Consider the following 16,906-nt stretch of genomic DNA (forward strand, 5'->3'; position numbering starts at 1 on the left):
GAGGAGCGACAAAACATTTTAACATTTTATCAGCATTTTATAAGCAGTCAATTTGATCATGACTGCTTATAAAAAGTGCTGTCCAGAGACAAGAAATACATTTCTATGGTCATTTAGGAAAAAGAATAGGATTGAGCTAATATGTGTCCATTCAGTATATTGCCTTAGGGATATTTGCAGGCCTCTATTTAATAAACGTGATGAAAAAAATGTCAGAATTGAATTTTTTCCCCCCCCCCAAAACATGATTGTTTTTTCTCAGTAAAATGCAAATTGCCCACTTCAGTTTTCTAATTTGTAATGAATCCTTATAGTACAAGTTTGTGAATGAGTGGGAGGCAGGTAGAAAGGTTGAAAAGATTCAAAAAGTACAGTAGAGGTGGATGAGTTTAAATTCCTGGTGTCAACCATTTAAAGTGATGGACAGCAAGAGCTAAAGAGGTTTACAGGGTCGTGTGGAGGAAATGCAGAGGGTTTGGTGTGACAGAGGAGGATACTAAGCAGAGGGTGAGATGTAGTCAGATGTTCAGCGACCCCTAAAGGGCGCTGCTGGAAAAAGAAGAAGAAGATGAGAAGGAAGTATCATATCCAGCACTCAACAGAGAAAACAAACACCTTTTAACTGGGAACATCTGATTTATTTCATGCCAGGAAAGGCACATTCATACACTGAATTCGACTGTTTTAATAGGCTATATAATGTTATATGCATCTACATTTAGGCAGTGCATATAATATGATTCCCTTGAATAAATGCCACAATAACATTAACATATTTTGTTAACCACAAAAAGATATAGCACATATGAGCACTGATAATTTATATATGCACACTTTTAGCATAAGGAGAAGTACATGTGCACCCTGTAGTCCATACAGTTTTACTGACCTTTTACACCAAAAGAGACATACAGTACTTTGCATCAGCAGCACTTGTTGGTTTTTATAAAGTCCATAGAGAATATATAATGTTTTAGAGCCGGGTCCATTTATTCCCAAACTATTTCTGTTCATTTGTTCCTGTTGCATAAATCCAGTCATCTCGCATCTGCACTCTCTCTTAAAATGCATATATAACAGACCAGCATGAAGAGCACAAAAGTCCCTCTCTTGTTGTTGTTTTTTTTTCTTAAGGGGATTTTTCACCTTTGGCAGATTCATATTTGGGCTTCTGCTGACTTACACCTTCTGTTACACATAACAGTAATCTATCCAATCAACAGATAAGCACTGTCAGGGAGAATCAGACTGTGCTTTTATTCACACTTTACTGTCCCACTATGAGACAAAGCAACATTCACGAATGAATGTCTAACAGCGAGCAGCATGTCCTGCTTCCTTCAGTCCGACATGAGTAGATATACAGTATAGGGTGGACGGGGAGCAGCAGGGTTAGGTAACGCACACGTGTTTCGTGATCAGTTATCAGTTTAAGACAACATTTTATCAGTTTGTTGCTGTTATGCCAGGATAAAAACGGAAATAAATAAACAATAATAATACTTACACACTGAGAGGAACCATTTCATTAAAGACGATTGTGCTGGGAATTTATGGCAATATATTGCAACTGTCTGAAACAACCCTTGTGTATATATCTTTCCATACTCTGAACTCATGCATGCTCTCAGTACTTTTTATCCTTAGGATAATATATATATATATATATATATATATATGTATATATGTATGGTATCGAGGCAATGGCTGTTAATCTGGAAGAGAATCTCTCGGCTTTGATGTTTGTTTTAAAATTAACTATTAACTATGAATTGATTACACTTTAATACTGACGCATAGCATTTTTGATTTTGAGTTTAAAGCAAGGAAAGTAACTTGCTTCTGTCATTTGTTAATCAGTCAGATTGTGTGTGTCTGAGATGCTGTACACTGCATATTATGCATATGTGGTTCCAAAACAATATGCTACAATTTTTTTTTTGTATGTGTGTGTTTCTCCTTCAATCATATTGCAATTTATGTAAGCATGTGACACAGTTATTAATCACATTTTACATGGACAGTGTAGTATATTAAATGCATTTAATCTATTTCCCCGCTGTCTGCATTTAATCAAACACAATTATTCTGTTATAAATTGCTCATCACCCTCACTGATTCCCCGGTTTACTATGTTTGATGGGTTTTTTTTCTTCTCTTCCACTGAAAGCAGGGCTAAAATGGATACATTAGCCATTTTGTTAAGGTAGAACAGGAGCTCTTTTCTGCAGTACTTTACAGAATATATATGATGGAGGCGAGACAATTCCAACAGCGTTTCACGCCCTTTACGCCTCGTCGGTCAGTTCTTCACCACAAACATTTCATACACAAATCATGGTCCCTTTGACCTCCAGACTTTGTGTTGGTTTGCAAACATGGTGAGATGGAGGACAAACTGGTATCAAAAAGCGTAGCAGAAACTGACTGTGTATCGGCATCCGCCCCTCTCATCATACGTCCTTTCCCGCTTCATCTCGGAGCACCAGTGGTCATCTACATCCATAAGATGTGACCCTGTTTTAAACAGCTCTCAGCCCTGGGAGCCTTAGGAATACATGCCAACTGCCGAAAAATAGGCCTTCTTCTTTGCTCTGTAATAAAACTTTATGCCTTGATGGTTATTTGTTCACAGGTTTACTGTTTTTCAGCGTGTGGAGAGTGTCACTGGCAGCGATCGCCTTCTCTGTGTCTGTCTTGCTGCTGACTTTTCTTGACATGTCAGGCTCCCATAGAAAGAACTCATGCAGGAGGGTGTTGACAGTTTCAGGACACTCCATCATGACCATGTGACTTCCCTCTTCGATTACTTTTAAGAAAGCGAACAGGAGGATCTAAAAACAAGAGCCAAAAATGGATAAAATTACAACAGATCCAAATCCAAATCTATGAGACAATAAATAACAAATGAAACAAAATAGCTCTTGTTTGGATAAAGGTGTGATATACCTCTGCCATCCGCTGGTCCTCATCCATGGGCACAAATTTGTCACACATGCCATGAACCAGAAGAATGGGCACAGTGAGCTCGGCATGGTAGACCTCGTCCCCCTCGGGCCAGTACTGACCGCTCATCATGGCACGCAAAACGAATGGAGACACATTGAAGGCATTGCCCTGCTTCAAAAGCTGCTTTTCTTTGGCACCCTGACGGGCAAATCCAGCTCTGAAGATTAGAAAAAGAAAGAAAAAAACTTTACCAAAATCTGCTTCCTGCACATTTTAAAGATAGTAAACATTTTAACCAAGCTATAATTTATCTATTACATCTGTCTGTCACAGTGTGTCACTACTGTTTGCAGCATCACAGCGTCTTACTTGAGGAAGCTCCAGGCCAGACAAGGTGACAGACAGTGAAGGACACAAGACGGCAGTTGGAAGATGGAACAGAGGCTGGGCTCCAGGGCTGTGGGACCCCCTCCGTTGATCATTACTACCTTATGGACCAGATCGGGATATTCGTGGGCCAGGAAGGTACAAAATGACACTCTGGAAGAGATATAATGGGATAGGTACAGCATGTTAATCACTGTATGCCCTTACTTTTCTAAGCTGACCCTCAACACAAGCATCTCACAAATCCTCACCCATATGAGTGGCCAATAAGAATGTTGCGTTTACGAGCATATCTCTTGAAGATGGCTCGCAGGTCCTCCGCGAGGGCATAAAAGGTATAAGCTGCTGCAATCTGTGGCGCTGTGCTTGCTCCGTGACCTGCCAAATCCGGTGCAATGACCTCGTAGCCCAGGCGGGAGAAGAAGTCCAGCTGGCTGCTCCAGATGTCAAGAGATCCTCCGACGCCATGCACGAAGAACAGTGCTACATCCGAGTGCGTTCCTTTGCAGCTCGAGATCATCCTCTTGGAGTCTATTAAAACTGTGCGCTTGGGCTTGCGACGGCGGCGCCGCGGAGGCGGAGCAGGTTTATGTTCCCCAGGTGGTGGAGGAACTGGAGGAGGAACAGGGTTGGGGTCTGGAGAAGAGGCTATTTCTTTGTAGTCAGCAAGCTCCACCTCTACAGTGCTGCAGGGCTCTAAATCCCCATCCTGACACTGCAGAATCTCAGAGTGCAAAACATCCCCGAGATTTTCGATCACCAGCTGGCCATTTCGGTAGACTGTGATCTTCCTCTTGCAGTGGACAATGCTGCCATTATCGCTGTCATTATTAGATTCGGGAGAATCTTTATCATAACAGTCAACATCTGCATTGTCCTTTTCAGCAACTTGTTTTTCTGTTTCTATGGGTTGGCGCTCAGGGACGATATGCCGCACTCGCAGGACTCTCCCAGGTTTCACCTCCACATACTCAAAACCATCAGAGGGTTCTGACGACTCCAGGGGCAAGACTAGATTGGCAGTCTTCCCAGTCAGGCAGCACAGTATCCCTTCAGTGATGCTAGTCAGCATGGTGTTTCCCTGCAGGAACAACATCACACAGACACAAATAAAACATATCAGTACTCTGATGCTTCCTTTGAAATGTGGGAAAAAAAATATTTTTAATGTCTTGCCCTACTTTTCACAGCTCATTTAGTCTCACAGTTTCAAACATTCAAGCATTCTAACTTGTTCCAGTTGCAGTGCTTTGCCAATGGCATTGGCTGCACTGCAAGAAATTGGACCCAGCTTGATTCCTACAAAACTGAACCCAAGCTGTTTCCTAGCAACAGAGACACAAGGAAAAGGCTTTCTTTATCCTTCATCAGTCCAGAGCCAGAAACAAACTACGCCAAAATAAAGGGTACTTTAACACATTTCAATATCCATATCATATCCAACAGAGCTGTTTAAGTCTCTACTAACACACTCACCTCGGTGACTCACCTGGCTTGACATTCTGATGCATTCAACAAACAACTGCAAAGCAATATTTGCACCACACACCATATAAACAACCTAGTCCGAGCTAGATGTCTGCTATTAATAACCCCTCTGTTTCACATGGTCAGAATCAGGATATATATAAATAGAGAACTCCAGTCAGAGGGCATGACTGTACACATGTCTGCGGACCGTGTGTCTCACGACAACATGATAGCAGTTTTCCAAACTGCGCTCTTTCCGGCGGGAGAGCTGGTTTCTATGTTTCCATTTAGGTCCAGCCACTGCTTGACATTCTGCTGTCAGCAGCACAAACACACACATTAGTGTCCCCACTTTTGATAGAAAACACCGTTATCTCTAGGAAACACACAAGGCTGAGTCACATCTTCAGTAGCTGGTGAGACTTTATTGTTTCCTTGTTTGTTTCCTTGTTTAAGGAACTGCTGTTGTGTCTATGCACTATATATGCATTATCCACACTATCATTCAGCACACTTTTGTGTGAATGCAAAGTGATATACATCTCATTGGATGCAAAGTGAACCCTTATTTTTACACACAAATTGAAAACCCTTTTAACATTTGAGTTGAGCTGCATTTGCAACTCATTACCATTGAGCATTATGTGCATTATTGTAGGATATTTGTGCATTCCCCTATATTAATGTGCGTTTTTGTACTTCTTATTATACTTCTTAGTATACTAAGGAGTACAAAATAATACAAGGATGTAAACATGTAGTTTACGTCTTTATTGTCTTCCAATCATCTTGGGTACTTAGTATATTTAATGATTGGTACCTTGATAAATTTAGAGAAATATAAAAATAAAATGTAAATAGTGGAAATGATTATTTGTTGGTGGATGTCTGTGGAAACCTGACAAAAACAAATCCTTTAGGTATATTGTGGTATATTGTGCACGTGCCAGTTTTTCAAGCACCATACACCTTACATTAAAACAGAACATCAACACAAGAAGCAAAATCCTCCCCAAAGAGCACGGTTATTACCATGCTAGTCTGCAAAAAAAACCAAAAAAACAAACAGAGCAAAAACACATAGATGAAAAATATTCTACATGGCCACCCACAATCAACAGATCTGCACAAAACAAACTACAGCAGCACAAATTCAACAGTCCTCCCACTTAAATCTGAGCTTCTCCTCCTGACCTACAATTCTCCAATCCTGCCAGCAGGTCTGGAACATGGCTGTGGGGGAGCAAGTGTAATGGTTTCCGCGACATCCATAACCTCGACCAAAGTCAGGGCTGAAGGTTACTCAGCCATGTTGAAGTTGTTTGTTTTGTGTGTCTGCATTGCAGAATATTTAGGTTGACAGGCCTGCCAACTCTTACAGTAACACACATTCGGTACACTGTGTGCTGCTGCATTTCCATAACAAGAGTCTAGCAGAGTGAGGCGCAGTCTGTCAAGATGCACGTGAAGTGAGTGGCCTATATTTGCAACACGAGACCGTTATGTTAAAAACGCCTGATGCACAAACACTTGGCGGCTTGGTTCCTACAACAACACATGATTATTATTTTTTAAACAATTCATACATCGCAATAAGAAGAAGATTCAAATACTCACAAATATACGCACCAAAAATATGTTTATATAAATATTCATATATATATATTCAGCTTTAGGCTTCATAAATAGTGCGCTTTGAATGACCCTGCTTATATTATTCATAATCTATTATTATTTTAATCTGTCTCAGGCGAAATACATGCATGCAACATGCCTGCAGCCGTTTATTGGCGCTGATATACTGCACAGTAAACATCAGATATCCAAACGTCACAGAGCAATACAAAAAAAAAAAAAAAGCTAAAACAAAAGCAAAACCAAAAGATTTGCATTACCTGCAGAAATACTGATGATTAAGGTGATGAGAAACCTGCACCCAAAGATGAGAGTCAAGGGCCGACCACACAGTACCGACAATAGCGTTGCATCTGGCGCAACAATTTGTCTACGCTAGAGATGCTGCAAAACAGTGAAAGCTCCTTATTGGCCCAATTAGACTGTCATTACAGACCGCAGGAGGGCATGGAGTGAAGATAAAGCATGCATCCATAAAAGAGTGCCACTGGTAGTTTAATGATATACCCATTACGAAAACAGACGCCTGTGTTTTTCTCGCTTCCTCTGCATCCACTGCGCACTCGGGCCAGACCCTACCCAGCCCTGCTGCCCTTGAATCCGCAGCACCAGCAGCAATCTTCGGGTATTTTCGCTGCTGAGTGGCGGTGGGGAGGGCGAATAGAAAGCAGCTGTATATTGAGGAGGCCAATGGGAGACGCCTGTTTGCTTGTTGCTAGGGCTGACAGGCCAGCAAAAAAAAAAGGAAAGAAAAAAAAATACGGTGTGGTCCTGCCAGGGCGCAGAAAAGGAGACAGGAATGATAAAATGACTGCCCGGCTAATTTGTCTAAATAAATTGGGCACGTGACCACAGTCGAGGGGGGGGGGGGGGGGGGGGCTCTGCGTGGGGTGTTATTTCAAATCCCACATCTGATTGCGGACTATCATCATAAAGTGTCACCTGAGAACGAGTTATTGTTGCCTCACCACCAAGGACAGACATGACCTTTCAGTTTTAATCTAACACATTTCGAGCAGTGCCCCCTTCTTGAACTCACATCAGCATAGGCCTGCTGCTGTGACAGTCCGGTGCCAGTCACTGGAAAGCAATCTGTGACGTTTATTGGGCGGAGAGCCCGTGAGCCAACTGGGTGCTTTGTTTTATTGCTTGGCGTAAATAATCATTGGTTTATCTGTTTGTATCTGTGTTTTGGAAGATTAAAATTCAATTAAAAAAAAATAGGCCTTTATCACTGATACCCGCCTAAAAACAAAACGTGCGTCAGTTTTTTTCAAGATTCCTACGTGTACCATCATCACTGTAATGAACTTTGAATACATAGTGCTTTAAAAATACTGCACTATAAGCAACAGTTTGGCTATGGAAAAAGTACTGACTGTCAGTGGAGAGAGCTTCAGAATTTGTGTTTGCACATATCTGCTGATGTGTGTATTGTCTTATCACAGGGTGGTCTTTTACATCAAAGGCTAGCCTGAAGTTAATGTTTAATGACTAAACTGTTAGATTAAAATATAGCAACAATGCAAAAAGCAGATCCTCCAAAATGCAGGTGAATTACACATATAACATTCTAGATGGCCACCAGAGCACTCAACAGCAATTACACTTACAGCTCAAGGAGTCCTCAGTCAGCATGCCAGGATAGACTATACAGAAACTCTATTATAAAAACATCTTCTCACATCTAAAGCTCACAAGCTCAAACTGGGCGTCAGAGTGAGGAAGAAAGCCCATTTAAGTGACTTTGAAAGTAGAATGGTTGCTATTGTCAGACAGAGTATTTCAGAAACTGCTGATCTACTGGGATTTCCAAAACATGGAAGAATGGTCTGAAAATGAAAAAAATATCTAATACGCGGCAGTTCTCTTAGAGAAAATGCTTTGTTGATGTGAGAGATCATGGGAGAATGGCTGGACTCCTTTGAGCTAATTGGAAGGCAATGGTAACTCAAATGACTACTCTTTATAACCAAGGTAAACAGGAGAGCACTATTGAATCTTGGCACAATATGCCAAGATTTGAAGCAGTTAAGCTAGAGAAGACTGTGGATTCAGCTAAGAACAGGAAAATGAGGACATAGTTTACACGTGTTACCAAATCTTCACCAAAGCATGGATCCACCCTGCCTGGTATCAACTGTTCAGGCTGGTGTTGGTACAATGGTGTCTTCTGGGCACATTTTGTGCTCCTTAGTAAGAACTGAGCACACAGCCTATGCCTGTTGTTGATCACTATGCCCATCTCATTGCTATGGCCACTGTGTATCCATCTTCGAGCTGCACCCAGCAGAATAATACACCCCGAAGTCAATTAATCTCAAATGGCTTTCTTGAACATGACAGTGTGCTCACTGTACTCCATAATCACCACGTCTCAATCCAAAAGAGCATCTTTGAGATGTGGTAGAACGGGAGATTAGGATCATGGATGTGAAAGCAACAGATATGCAGCAACTGTGTGATGAGCATGCCAACATGGACCAGGAAAACGTTTCCAACACCTTGTTGAATTTATACTATGAAGAATTAAGGCTGAACTAAGGCGATAGGGGTTTCAACCTGGTACAAGCAATATGAAACTCATAATGTGTCTGGTGGGTCATTCACCCTATTAGTGCAGTTAGAATCTACAAATGCTAAATACCTTACACCAACGTAAAAGTTGTGTAAAAACTTTTCTTTAAAATCTGTCCAACGGGACCAAAAGCTGTTGTACCGTGACTCAGAGTAATATCCAAAAATACTTCATTCTAATGTAACCATATATTTCTGTGGTTCTTACACGCTGAGATCAGTAGGTGGCAGCATTCACCTTTAACGTTGGTTTGCAGTCTTTTAACAAAACCAAAGAAGAAGAAGCAGACCTGCCTGTGACATTCACTGCTCTCATGTCGGTGTCGTCTGTACATTCCTAAATATCTCAAAATGAACATTATGCTGTCCTCATTTTCCCGACTGCGTGGTCTAACTCACGTGCGTAGGTAAGTGACTTAAGTTATTTGCACGCGAGGCTAACCCTTAAGCCCACAGTGTTTCTTTATGAGGCTAACATTGGAAAGCTAGCTTGGTACTCATTTAGCAGCATGGCTAGTTGCAGTTAACCTGGATAGATAGCTTATATTTAGTCGAGCAAAGGCTAAACCAAACAATACTGATTTACATTTATAGGCGATTTTACGTTTAATTGCTAATAAGCAGTGTGGTCATGGGAAAAAACACAGAGTAATAATGTTTCCTATAAAGAACTTTTAAAAAATAGTTTTGGGGAAGACTGAAACACTTTCTGCTCTAATTTTTCCACAAGTTATTTTATTCATACAGTATCCTCCTTGTATATGTTATGTAGGGGAGACCGGGGCCGTAGCGATCTGTTCCTCAAAGCAGGACCAGCTTTCTTTGATCATGCTCATTATGGTTGAACAATCCACTCTAATATAGGTGTTGTTTGCTATAATGCAAGATTTTAACATGGAACCTTTTAATTGTTCTAGGTAAACTCAAAGACTTAAAATCTATTTTGTAGAAGCTAGAACTGTTGTAAAGTTTCTGGAAAAACAGAAATGGAAGTCTTGAATGTATAGCCAACAACAACACATATATTTGTTCCTTTTATGAAAATATGACCAGTATATTTCATGTAGTCTGTGAGTTATCAAGTTAAATGTAAAAGATGTTGTAATTGCCACCAGTCCACTACTCTTTAAGACAACCTGCACTAAATTTTGTTTGCAAATTCTTAAAATTAGTCCCTTTATTCTAAATATTGAAGTAGTATAACTGATATAATGCTGTTGTCCAAAAATGAAACCCTACACATAAACTTCATTGTGATAAATGGATTTACAGCTTGCACGAAGTTACTGTATTATTGTGGCATAATTTTGAAATTAGAGTAACATATTTCAACAACATTTTAATCTTTGTTCTTCCAACAGCATCCCCACAGGACACCTAACTGGAGCCTCTTACCTTAGATCATTCAGCAGCTGGATTGGTCCCGGAGCAGCTGCTAGACCACAGGTTTTCAAAGCTTCAGATACAATTTCTTCACAAGCTGAAGGTTCAGGAGTGTTTCAGCAGGTTCCCTGGCAGTACCAGCAGGTACGGACCCGGAAAAGAGGCACAGAGTATCAGCCCAAGAACATCAAACGAAAAAGAACCCACGGCTGGATCAAAAGGATCAGCTCACAAGGAGGCATCGAAGTGATTCTGCGGCGGATGTTGAAAGGACGGAAATCGCTCTCACACTGAAAGTTCCCGATGGAAGATTTGACTTTAAAGAAACAGAGCTTGGTTCTTATATGCTGAAGGTGCTCAGCATGCAACAAAGAACTTGTGTATTGGGTTAACTGGTGTGATACTAGGTGTGGTCTGGGTCTGGCAGTTCCACAGTATTGGTCTTGAGAGTGTAAATGTGCCCTGTAGTTTTGCCCACCCACTCTGGTCAGGGTGGTTTTGGTCAAAGTCATTACATGTTAGCACATTTGTGTGACTTCATTTCTTTTTCTTTTTGAGTAAACATTGTTGACTTAAAGAAAAAAAATGTTCCTGTAATAAAATTATTTTCCAGAATCAGCATGGTCGGGCTGAAAATGAAAATACCACCTTCACTTCTTTTAGTTTTATCCTGTTTAGAATGGCTTTTGTAGAGTCGCTGTGCTCATGAGCATGATCAGTTCATTTGCAGCAAAAAAACAAAAACAAGTTTGTGTTACCTTAGTTGACACAAAAAGGTATATACATTATTTTTTCTGCATATCTGATAAATGTGTATTATGCTTGAGTAAATGAAACATCACAACAATGGCCTAAAAAACTAAAGATTGTCCTTTGGTTGTACCAAAAAGCTCCTCTATGTTGGAAGAACATAAGAAGAAAAAGAAGTTCTTTGTTAATTCATTGTTCTTTGTTTGAAGTTTTCCGTTATCTTGAGAGACTATACTTAGAGCTACAAAGCTGCCGCAAATTTTTATGTTTTACTTAACCTTTTTCACATATCCTACATTCGGTCCTGGTCTTATCTCTAATAAAAACATGCCTGAAATACTTTTTTTGATATTTGACAGATACAGAGGCTCAAAATTTACTGCACGATTGACTAACAATCAGTTTTGTGGCCAGGCGAGCCCTGTTTCCCCATTAGTCTGTGACAAAACAAGCAGATAAAAAAAAAACCTTGATGTGATTCCAAGTGTGGAACTTGCATTTGGTAGCTGGAGCATGGTATAATGTCCAAAGATATGTTCATGTAAGTTAGGCCATCATTAGGTTGAAAAACCAAAATAGACCTATCAGATACATAAAACTTTACATGTAGTCAAGTCAACATAAAAAGTGATCAGACAACACTTAACGGTGCAAATGAATAATGACCCAAAGCATACTGCAAAAGCAAGCCTCAAAAGAAAACAGTGAGGTATTGTTTAATAGTCAACCCAACAGAGCATGCTTTCAAGTATTATATACAGGTGTTATATACAAAACCAAAGGCCGAGAGACCCACAAACAAGCACTGACTGAAGGTGGCTGCAGTTAAGACGAAACAGCATTTGGTCCATGGCTTCCTGAATTCAGGCTGTAGTTGACTGCAAGGGATTTTCATCCGGGTTTAATCCTTATATTTCAATCGATATTTGATAGCCCAGTGGTATAAAAATGGTTCTATAGCCTAAACAGTTAATGCAATACTTTTGTTAAACCCCTTGAATTAAACCTGAAAGTCTGCATTTCAATTACATCATCATACAAATACAAATTACATCATACAAATGTGGCATTATCCAAATAATAATGAACCCAACTGGAGCCTTGATATGGTGGCTCCCCTGAATAAGAAGGCAACAAATCAGAAGTACTTTACTCCTTGGTAACTCTCAAACATGCATCTTAGACTAATTTAGAAGGTCTTCATTTAGGCTGTAGAAATAGTTTGTTTTTCTAAAATAAAAAAAAGCCCCCCGTAAAGCTAGGACATCTTACTATTCATCAAATAAGTACAACCCGAGGTTTCTCTTCAGCACTGTATTCAGGCAAACTGAGTCCGAGCTCTCGTTAAAAACTTTCCTTTATCTAGTAATGACAAGTAATGACTTCATGAATTTCTTCACAAATAACATTTTAACCATTAAAAATATTCACAACCATCCCACAGATGTGCTTATAAGAATAGCAACTTTTAAAACTGCTGATATATATATATATATGTATACTGAGTTTACTTCAATAATGTCTTCCCCTTAACCATCACTCTGTCTTTTAGACCACACTGACCCCTCTTGAAACAGTATTTTTTAAACAGCTTGCTGAGGAGTTGAAGAGTTTGTGCCAAGATTTAGTGCATCATAGCACAGCACTTGAGGAAGTTATGAATGATCTTCTTCTGGCCTCTGACAGGGAACTCTATTTCTATGTTTTTCCTTTCAGACCTCAGTATTTTACTACAGAGAGTAGAACACACTGTTGCTTTTGACTACAGTTTGGTTATGTAAATGAGGAGTTTTCACACACAAGTTAGTCATGTTCCACATGTTTTATGCAAAGACCAGTACTTTTTACATTGTACAGGCTTTCCTTGGGCAACATTATTAGAAAACACTGCAAAAATGTTCATATTTTCATTCGTATGCAGATGACACTCAGCTTCATTAAGCCACGGAGCTAGATGACACAATTCAGCTAGTTAAAGACATAAAGGTCTGGATGATTTCTGATTTCCTGCTTCTAAATGCAGATCAAACTGAGGTTGTTGTACTTGGCCCTATAAATCTTAGAAATATGGTCTGTCACCAGATACCTACTCTGGATGGCATTACCTTGGCCTCCAGTAACACTGTGAGGAACCTTGGTTTCATTTTTGACCACAATATGTCCAAATATATAGGACTGCCTTCATTCATTTGTGCAATATCTCTAAAATTAGAACAACATTTTCTCAGAGTGACACTAAAAAAAGGTTCAACCATTTTCAAAATCAAGAGTGCGACATCTCACTTAAAATCCAGAAAATCCCATTGGGCTCCACCCAACCTTAAATCTTTATACTAATCGAAATACAAGAGAAGGTCGTTTATTTCCTTGAAAAATGCAATCAAAAAACATGCATGACCAACACAGGCTGTTGGTTATAAATTGTTAATGCTACCCAGTCGTATGCAAAGTGTTAAGGCCAGTTTGTGACCCACTTGCCACTGGGACACAAACTTCAATATAAGAGCAGTAAAGGTCAGAGTAATGACTAATATCACAATATAAAAATGTACCATTACCAATTTTAATTCATATTACATATAAATATGAAACTGTACGTAGTGATTTAATTTCAAACTGAACTTCTGTTATTGCTGCAGCCCACCAGGGGTCCCCAGCACAAACTTTGAGAATCACTTCATACATTAATGAAGACAGCGCTTCACAGTGCAAATGAACAGAGATGGGCAGTAACGCGTTACTGTAATCCGATTACTTTTTTTCAAGTATGGAGTAATGTAAGGGATTACCATTGCAAAAACGGTAATTAGATTACTGTTACTTTCCCGTAGGAACGCTGCGTTACTGCGTTACTAAAACCGTGAGTTTTTTGCGAGAATGTCTCATGATAGTGACGTAAGCGAGTGCGACTTTCGTGACAACAGCTGTCTGCAGATCAACAATGGATAATATATCAAGTACGGGAGAGAGTATGAGGATGCAGCGTTTAAAACGTGGAAGTACTGACCTTACTTTGAGTTTGATTCCATAAAAAGTGACAAAAACATTAGTGTCCGTTGTGCGTGGGAAGAAAACTTCTTTTTACAGCGAAAAACCCCCCCTAAACTTCCAAGCAAGCACCGAGTGCGCTACGACTGTAATGGGAAATTGACAGAGAAACTCGCGGAGTCTTCAACTGACCGCTGCGGCACACCTGCACCAGGGTAAACCTCCGCCTACCCCAGTCCTGCTTTACAGGTGAAAATAGAGCAACTAGCCTTTGACTTTATTTATTTTCTGCTGTGTTTTACTTTCATCTATTTGAAAGAGTGAGTGTAAACACACAAAAAAAATTATTTTATGTGCTGGAATGTGCAGAAAATAGGTTTAAATGTTAAACAAATTTCTTCCAGTCAGAGAATGTTGCATATAATTTAATTTTTGCTTGATGCATAAAGTTAAAAGATTAAAACTAATAAAACAAGTTTTAAAAAGAGACATTTCCATATGATTACATTTTGTATGATGGATTATGCAGAAAAAGTAGAATTGGGCTGAAAGATCTATCGCTTTATCACCTATTCAGGTTGTAAATTGTGTTTTTAAAAAGTAACTAAGTAATTAATTACTTTTGAAAATAAGTAATCAGTAAAGTAACGGGATTACTTTTTGGGGGAAGTAATCAGTAATTAGTTACTGATTACTTTTTTCAAGTAACTTGACCAACACTGCAAATGAATAATGACCAAAGAGTTCCTCAAAAGAAAATGATGATGTATTCTTCAATAGTCAACCCAACAGAGCATGCTTTCAGGAATATATATACAAAACTGTTGGCAGAGAGACCCACAAACAAGTGGCCACTGAAGGTGGCTGCAGTCAAGACCTAGCAGAACATCCCAAGGTAGGCTGGACTGTCATTCATTATTATCAGGCTGTCCTAAAAACTCCCTGAAAAGCCTTCATTTAATCCCAAATAGTGCACCTAGAGTACTGACAGGGACTAGAAAGAAAAAACGTATTTCTCCTATACTGGCTTCTCTTTACTAAGAATCAGGTTTAAAATCTCTCACCTCACATACAAGTTCTTGAATAATCAGGCCCCATCCTATCTTAACGACCTCATAGTACCATATCACCCCAACAGAGCACTTCACTCTCAAACTGCTGGCTTACTTGTGGTTCCTGGGATATTTCAGCTTTCAAGCTCCTCTTCTGTGCTCCCAGTTTGGATTTGCGAGACAGACACCATCTCTAGTTTTAAGATTAGGCTTAAAAAATTCCTTCTATGATAGAGCTTAGAGCTGGATCAGGTGACACTGAACCCTCCCTTACTTAGGCCTAAGTTGCTGGATGCTTCCCATGAGGCACAGAGTGTTCCTTCTTCACTCATCTCTTTTTAGTCTCTGTATGTTTATTGTCCACTACTGTATTTAATCATTAGTGATTATTAAACTCTGGCTCTTTCTCCCATAGTGTGTCTTTTGTCCTGTCTCTCTCTGCTTTCTTCTCTTTCCCCTTACACTTAACTGGTCTTGGCAGATGGCTGGCCCTCCCTGAACCTGGTTCTGTCAGAGGTTTCTGTTAAAAAGGAGTTCTATCATGAAGTTGTCATCAAGTGCTTGCTCTTAGGGCGATATCTGATTGTTAGGGCTTGCTAATATTGTAGGGTCTTTATCTTAGAATATAAAGAATCTCGAGGCAACTACAGGGAGTGCAGAATTATTAGGCAAGTTGTATTTTTGAGGAATAATTTTATTATTGAACAACAACCATGTTCTCAGTGAACCCAAAAAACTCATTAATATCAAAGCTGAATGTTTTTGGAAGTAGTTTTTAGTTTGTTTTTAGTTTTAGCTATTTTAGGGGGATATCTGTGTGTGCAGGTGACTATTACTGTGCATAATTATTAGGCAACTTAACAAAAAACAAATATATACCCATTTCAATTATTTATTTTTACCAGTGAAACCAATATAACATCTCCACATTCACAAATATACATTTCTGACATTCAAAAACAAAACAAAAACAAATCAGCGACCAATATAGCCACCTTTCTTTGCAAGGACACTCAAAAGCCTGCCATCCATGGATTCTGTCAGTGTTTTGATCTGTTCACCATCAACATTGCGTGCAGCAGCAACCACAGCCTCCCAGACACTGTTCAGAGAGGTGTACTGTTTTCCCTCCTTGTAAATCTCACATTTGATGATGGACCACAGGTTCTCAATGGGGTTCAGATCAGGTGAACAAGGAGGCCGTGTCATTAGTTTTTCTTCTTTTATACCCTTTCTTGCCAGCCACGCTGTGGAGTACTTGGACGCGTGTGATGGAGCATTGTCCTGCATGAAAATCATGTTTTTCTTGAAGGATGCAGACTTCTTCCTGTACCACTGCTTGAAGAAGGTGTCTTCCAGAAACTGGCAGTAGGACTGGGAGTTGAGCTTGACTGCATCCTCAACCCGAAAAGGCCCCACAAGCTCATCTTTGATGATACCAGCCCAAACCAGTACTCCACCTCCACCTTGCTGGCGTCTGAGTCGGACTGGAGCTCTCTGCCCTTTACCAATCCAGCCACGGGCCCATCCATCTGGCCCATCAAGACTCACTCTCATTTCATCAGTCCATAAAACCTTAGAAAAATCAGTCTTGAGATATTTCTTGGCCCAGTCTTGACGTTTCAGCTTGTGTGTCTTGTTCAGTGGTGGTCGTCTTTCAGCCTTTCTTACCTTGGCCATGTCTCTGAGTATTGCACACCTTGTGCTTTTGGGCA

The 16,906-nt window shown here is 39.9% G+C and overlaps 2 protein-coding genes across 2 annotated transcripts; one reads left to right on the plus strand and one right to left on the minus strand.

Moving 5' to 3' along the window:
- Positions 1-616: 616 nt before the first annotated feature.
- abhd8a (abhydrolase domain containing 8a) lies at positions 617-7,146 on the minus strand. Its single transcript, XM_005476069.4, has 5 exons — positions 6,702-7,146; positions 3,588-4,417; positions 3,319-3,489; positions 2,950-3,166; positions 617-2,834 (listed from the first exon to the last, which is right to left on the minus strand). Exons 2-5 carry the CDS (start codon positions 4,406-4,408, stop codon positions 2,622-2,624), a joined length of 1,422 nt encoding a protein of 473 aa, XP_005476126.1. The 5' UTR covers positions 4,409-4,417; positions 6,702-7,146; the 3' UTR covers positions 617-2,621.
- Positions 7,147-9,222: 2,076 nt separating this feature from the next.
- mrpl34 (mitochondrial ribosomal protein L34) lies at positions 9,223-11,176 on the plus strand. Its single transcript, XM_003437773.3, has 2 exons — positions 9,223-9,425; positions 10,380-11,176. The coding sequence occupies exons 1-2, from the start codon at positions 9,370-9,372 to the stop codon at positions 10,693-10,695; spliced, it is 372 nt and encodes a 123-aa protein (XP_003437821.1). The 5' UTR covers positions 9,223-9,369; the 3' UTR covers positions 10,696-11,176.
- Positions 11,177-16,906: the final 5,730 nt, after the last annotated feature.

This window comes from Oreochromis niloticus, linkage group LG18 (assembly GCF_001858045.2).
Source record: "Oreochromis niloticus isolate F11D_XX linkage group LG18, O_niloticus_UMD_NMBU, whole genome shotgun sequence".
NCBI classification, from domain to species: Eukaryota; Metazoa; Chordata; class Actinopteri; order Cichliformes; family Cichlidae; genus Oreochromis; species Oreochromis niloticus.

What these genes read in the sequence shown, in the direction of transcription:
- abhd8a (XM_005476069.4), bottom strand. Translation starts at nt 4,408, where the DNA reads ATGCTGACTAGCATCACTGAAGGGATACTGTGCTGCCTGACTGGGAAG. An exon ending in CTTATTGGCCACTCATATGG is followed by an intron (nt 3,490 to 3,587) that starts GTGAGGATTTGT and finishes TATCTCTTCCAG; the next exon opens with AGTGTCATTTTGTACCTTCC. An exon ending in CTGGCCTGGAGCTTCCTCAA is followed by an intron (nt 3,167 to 3,318) that starts GTAAGACGCTGT and finishes TCTAATCTTCAG; the next exon opens with AGCTGGATTTGCCCGTCAGG.
- mrpl34 (XM_003437773.3), top strand. Translation starts at nt 9,370, where the DNA reads ATGAACATTATGCTGTCCTCATTTTCCCGACTGCGTGGTCTAACTCAC. An exon ending in GGTCTAACTCACGTGCGTAG is followed by an intron (nt 9,426 to 10,379) that starts GTAAGTGACTTA and finishes TTCTTCCAACAG; the next exon opens with CATCCCCACAGGACACCTAA.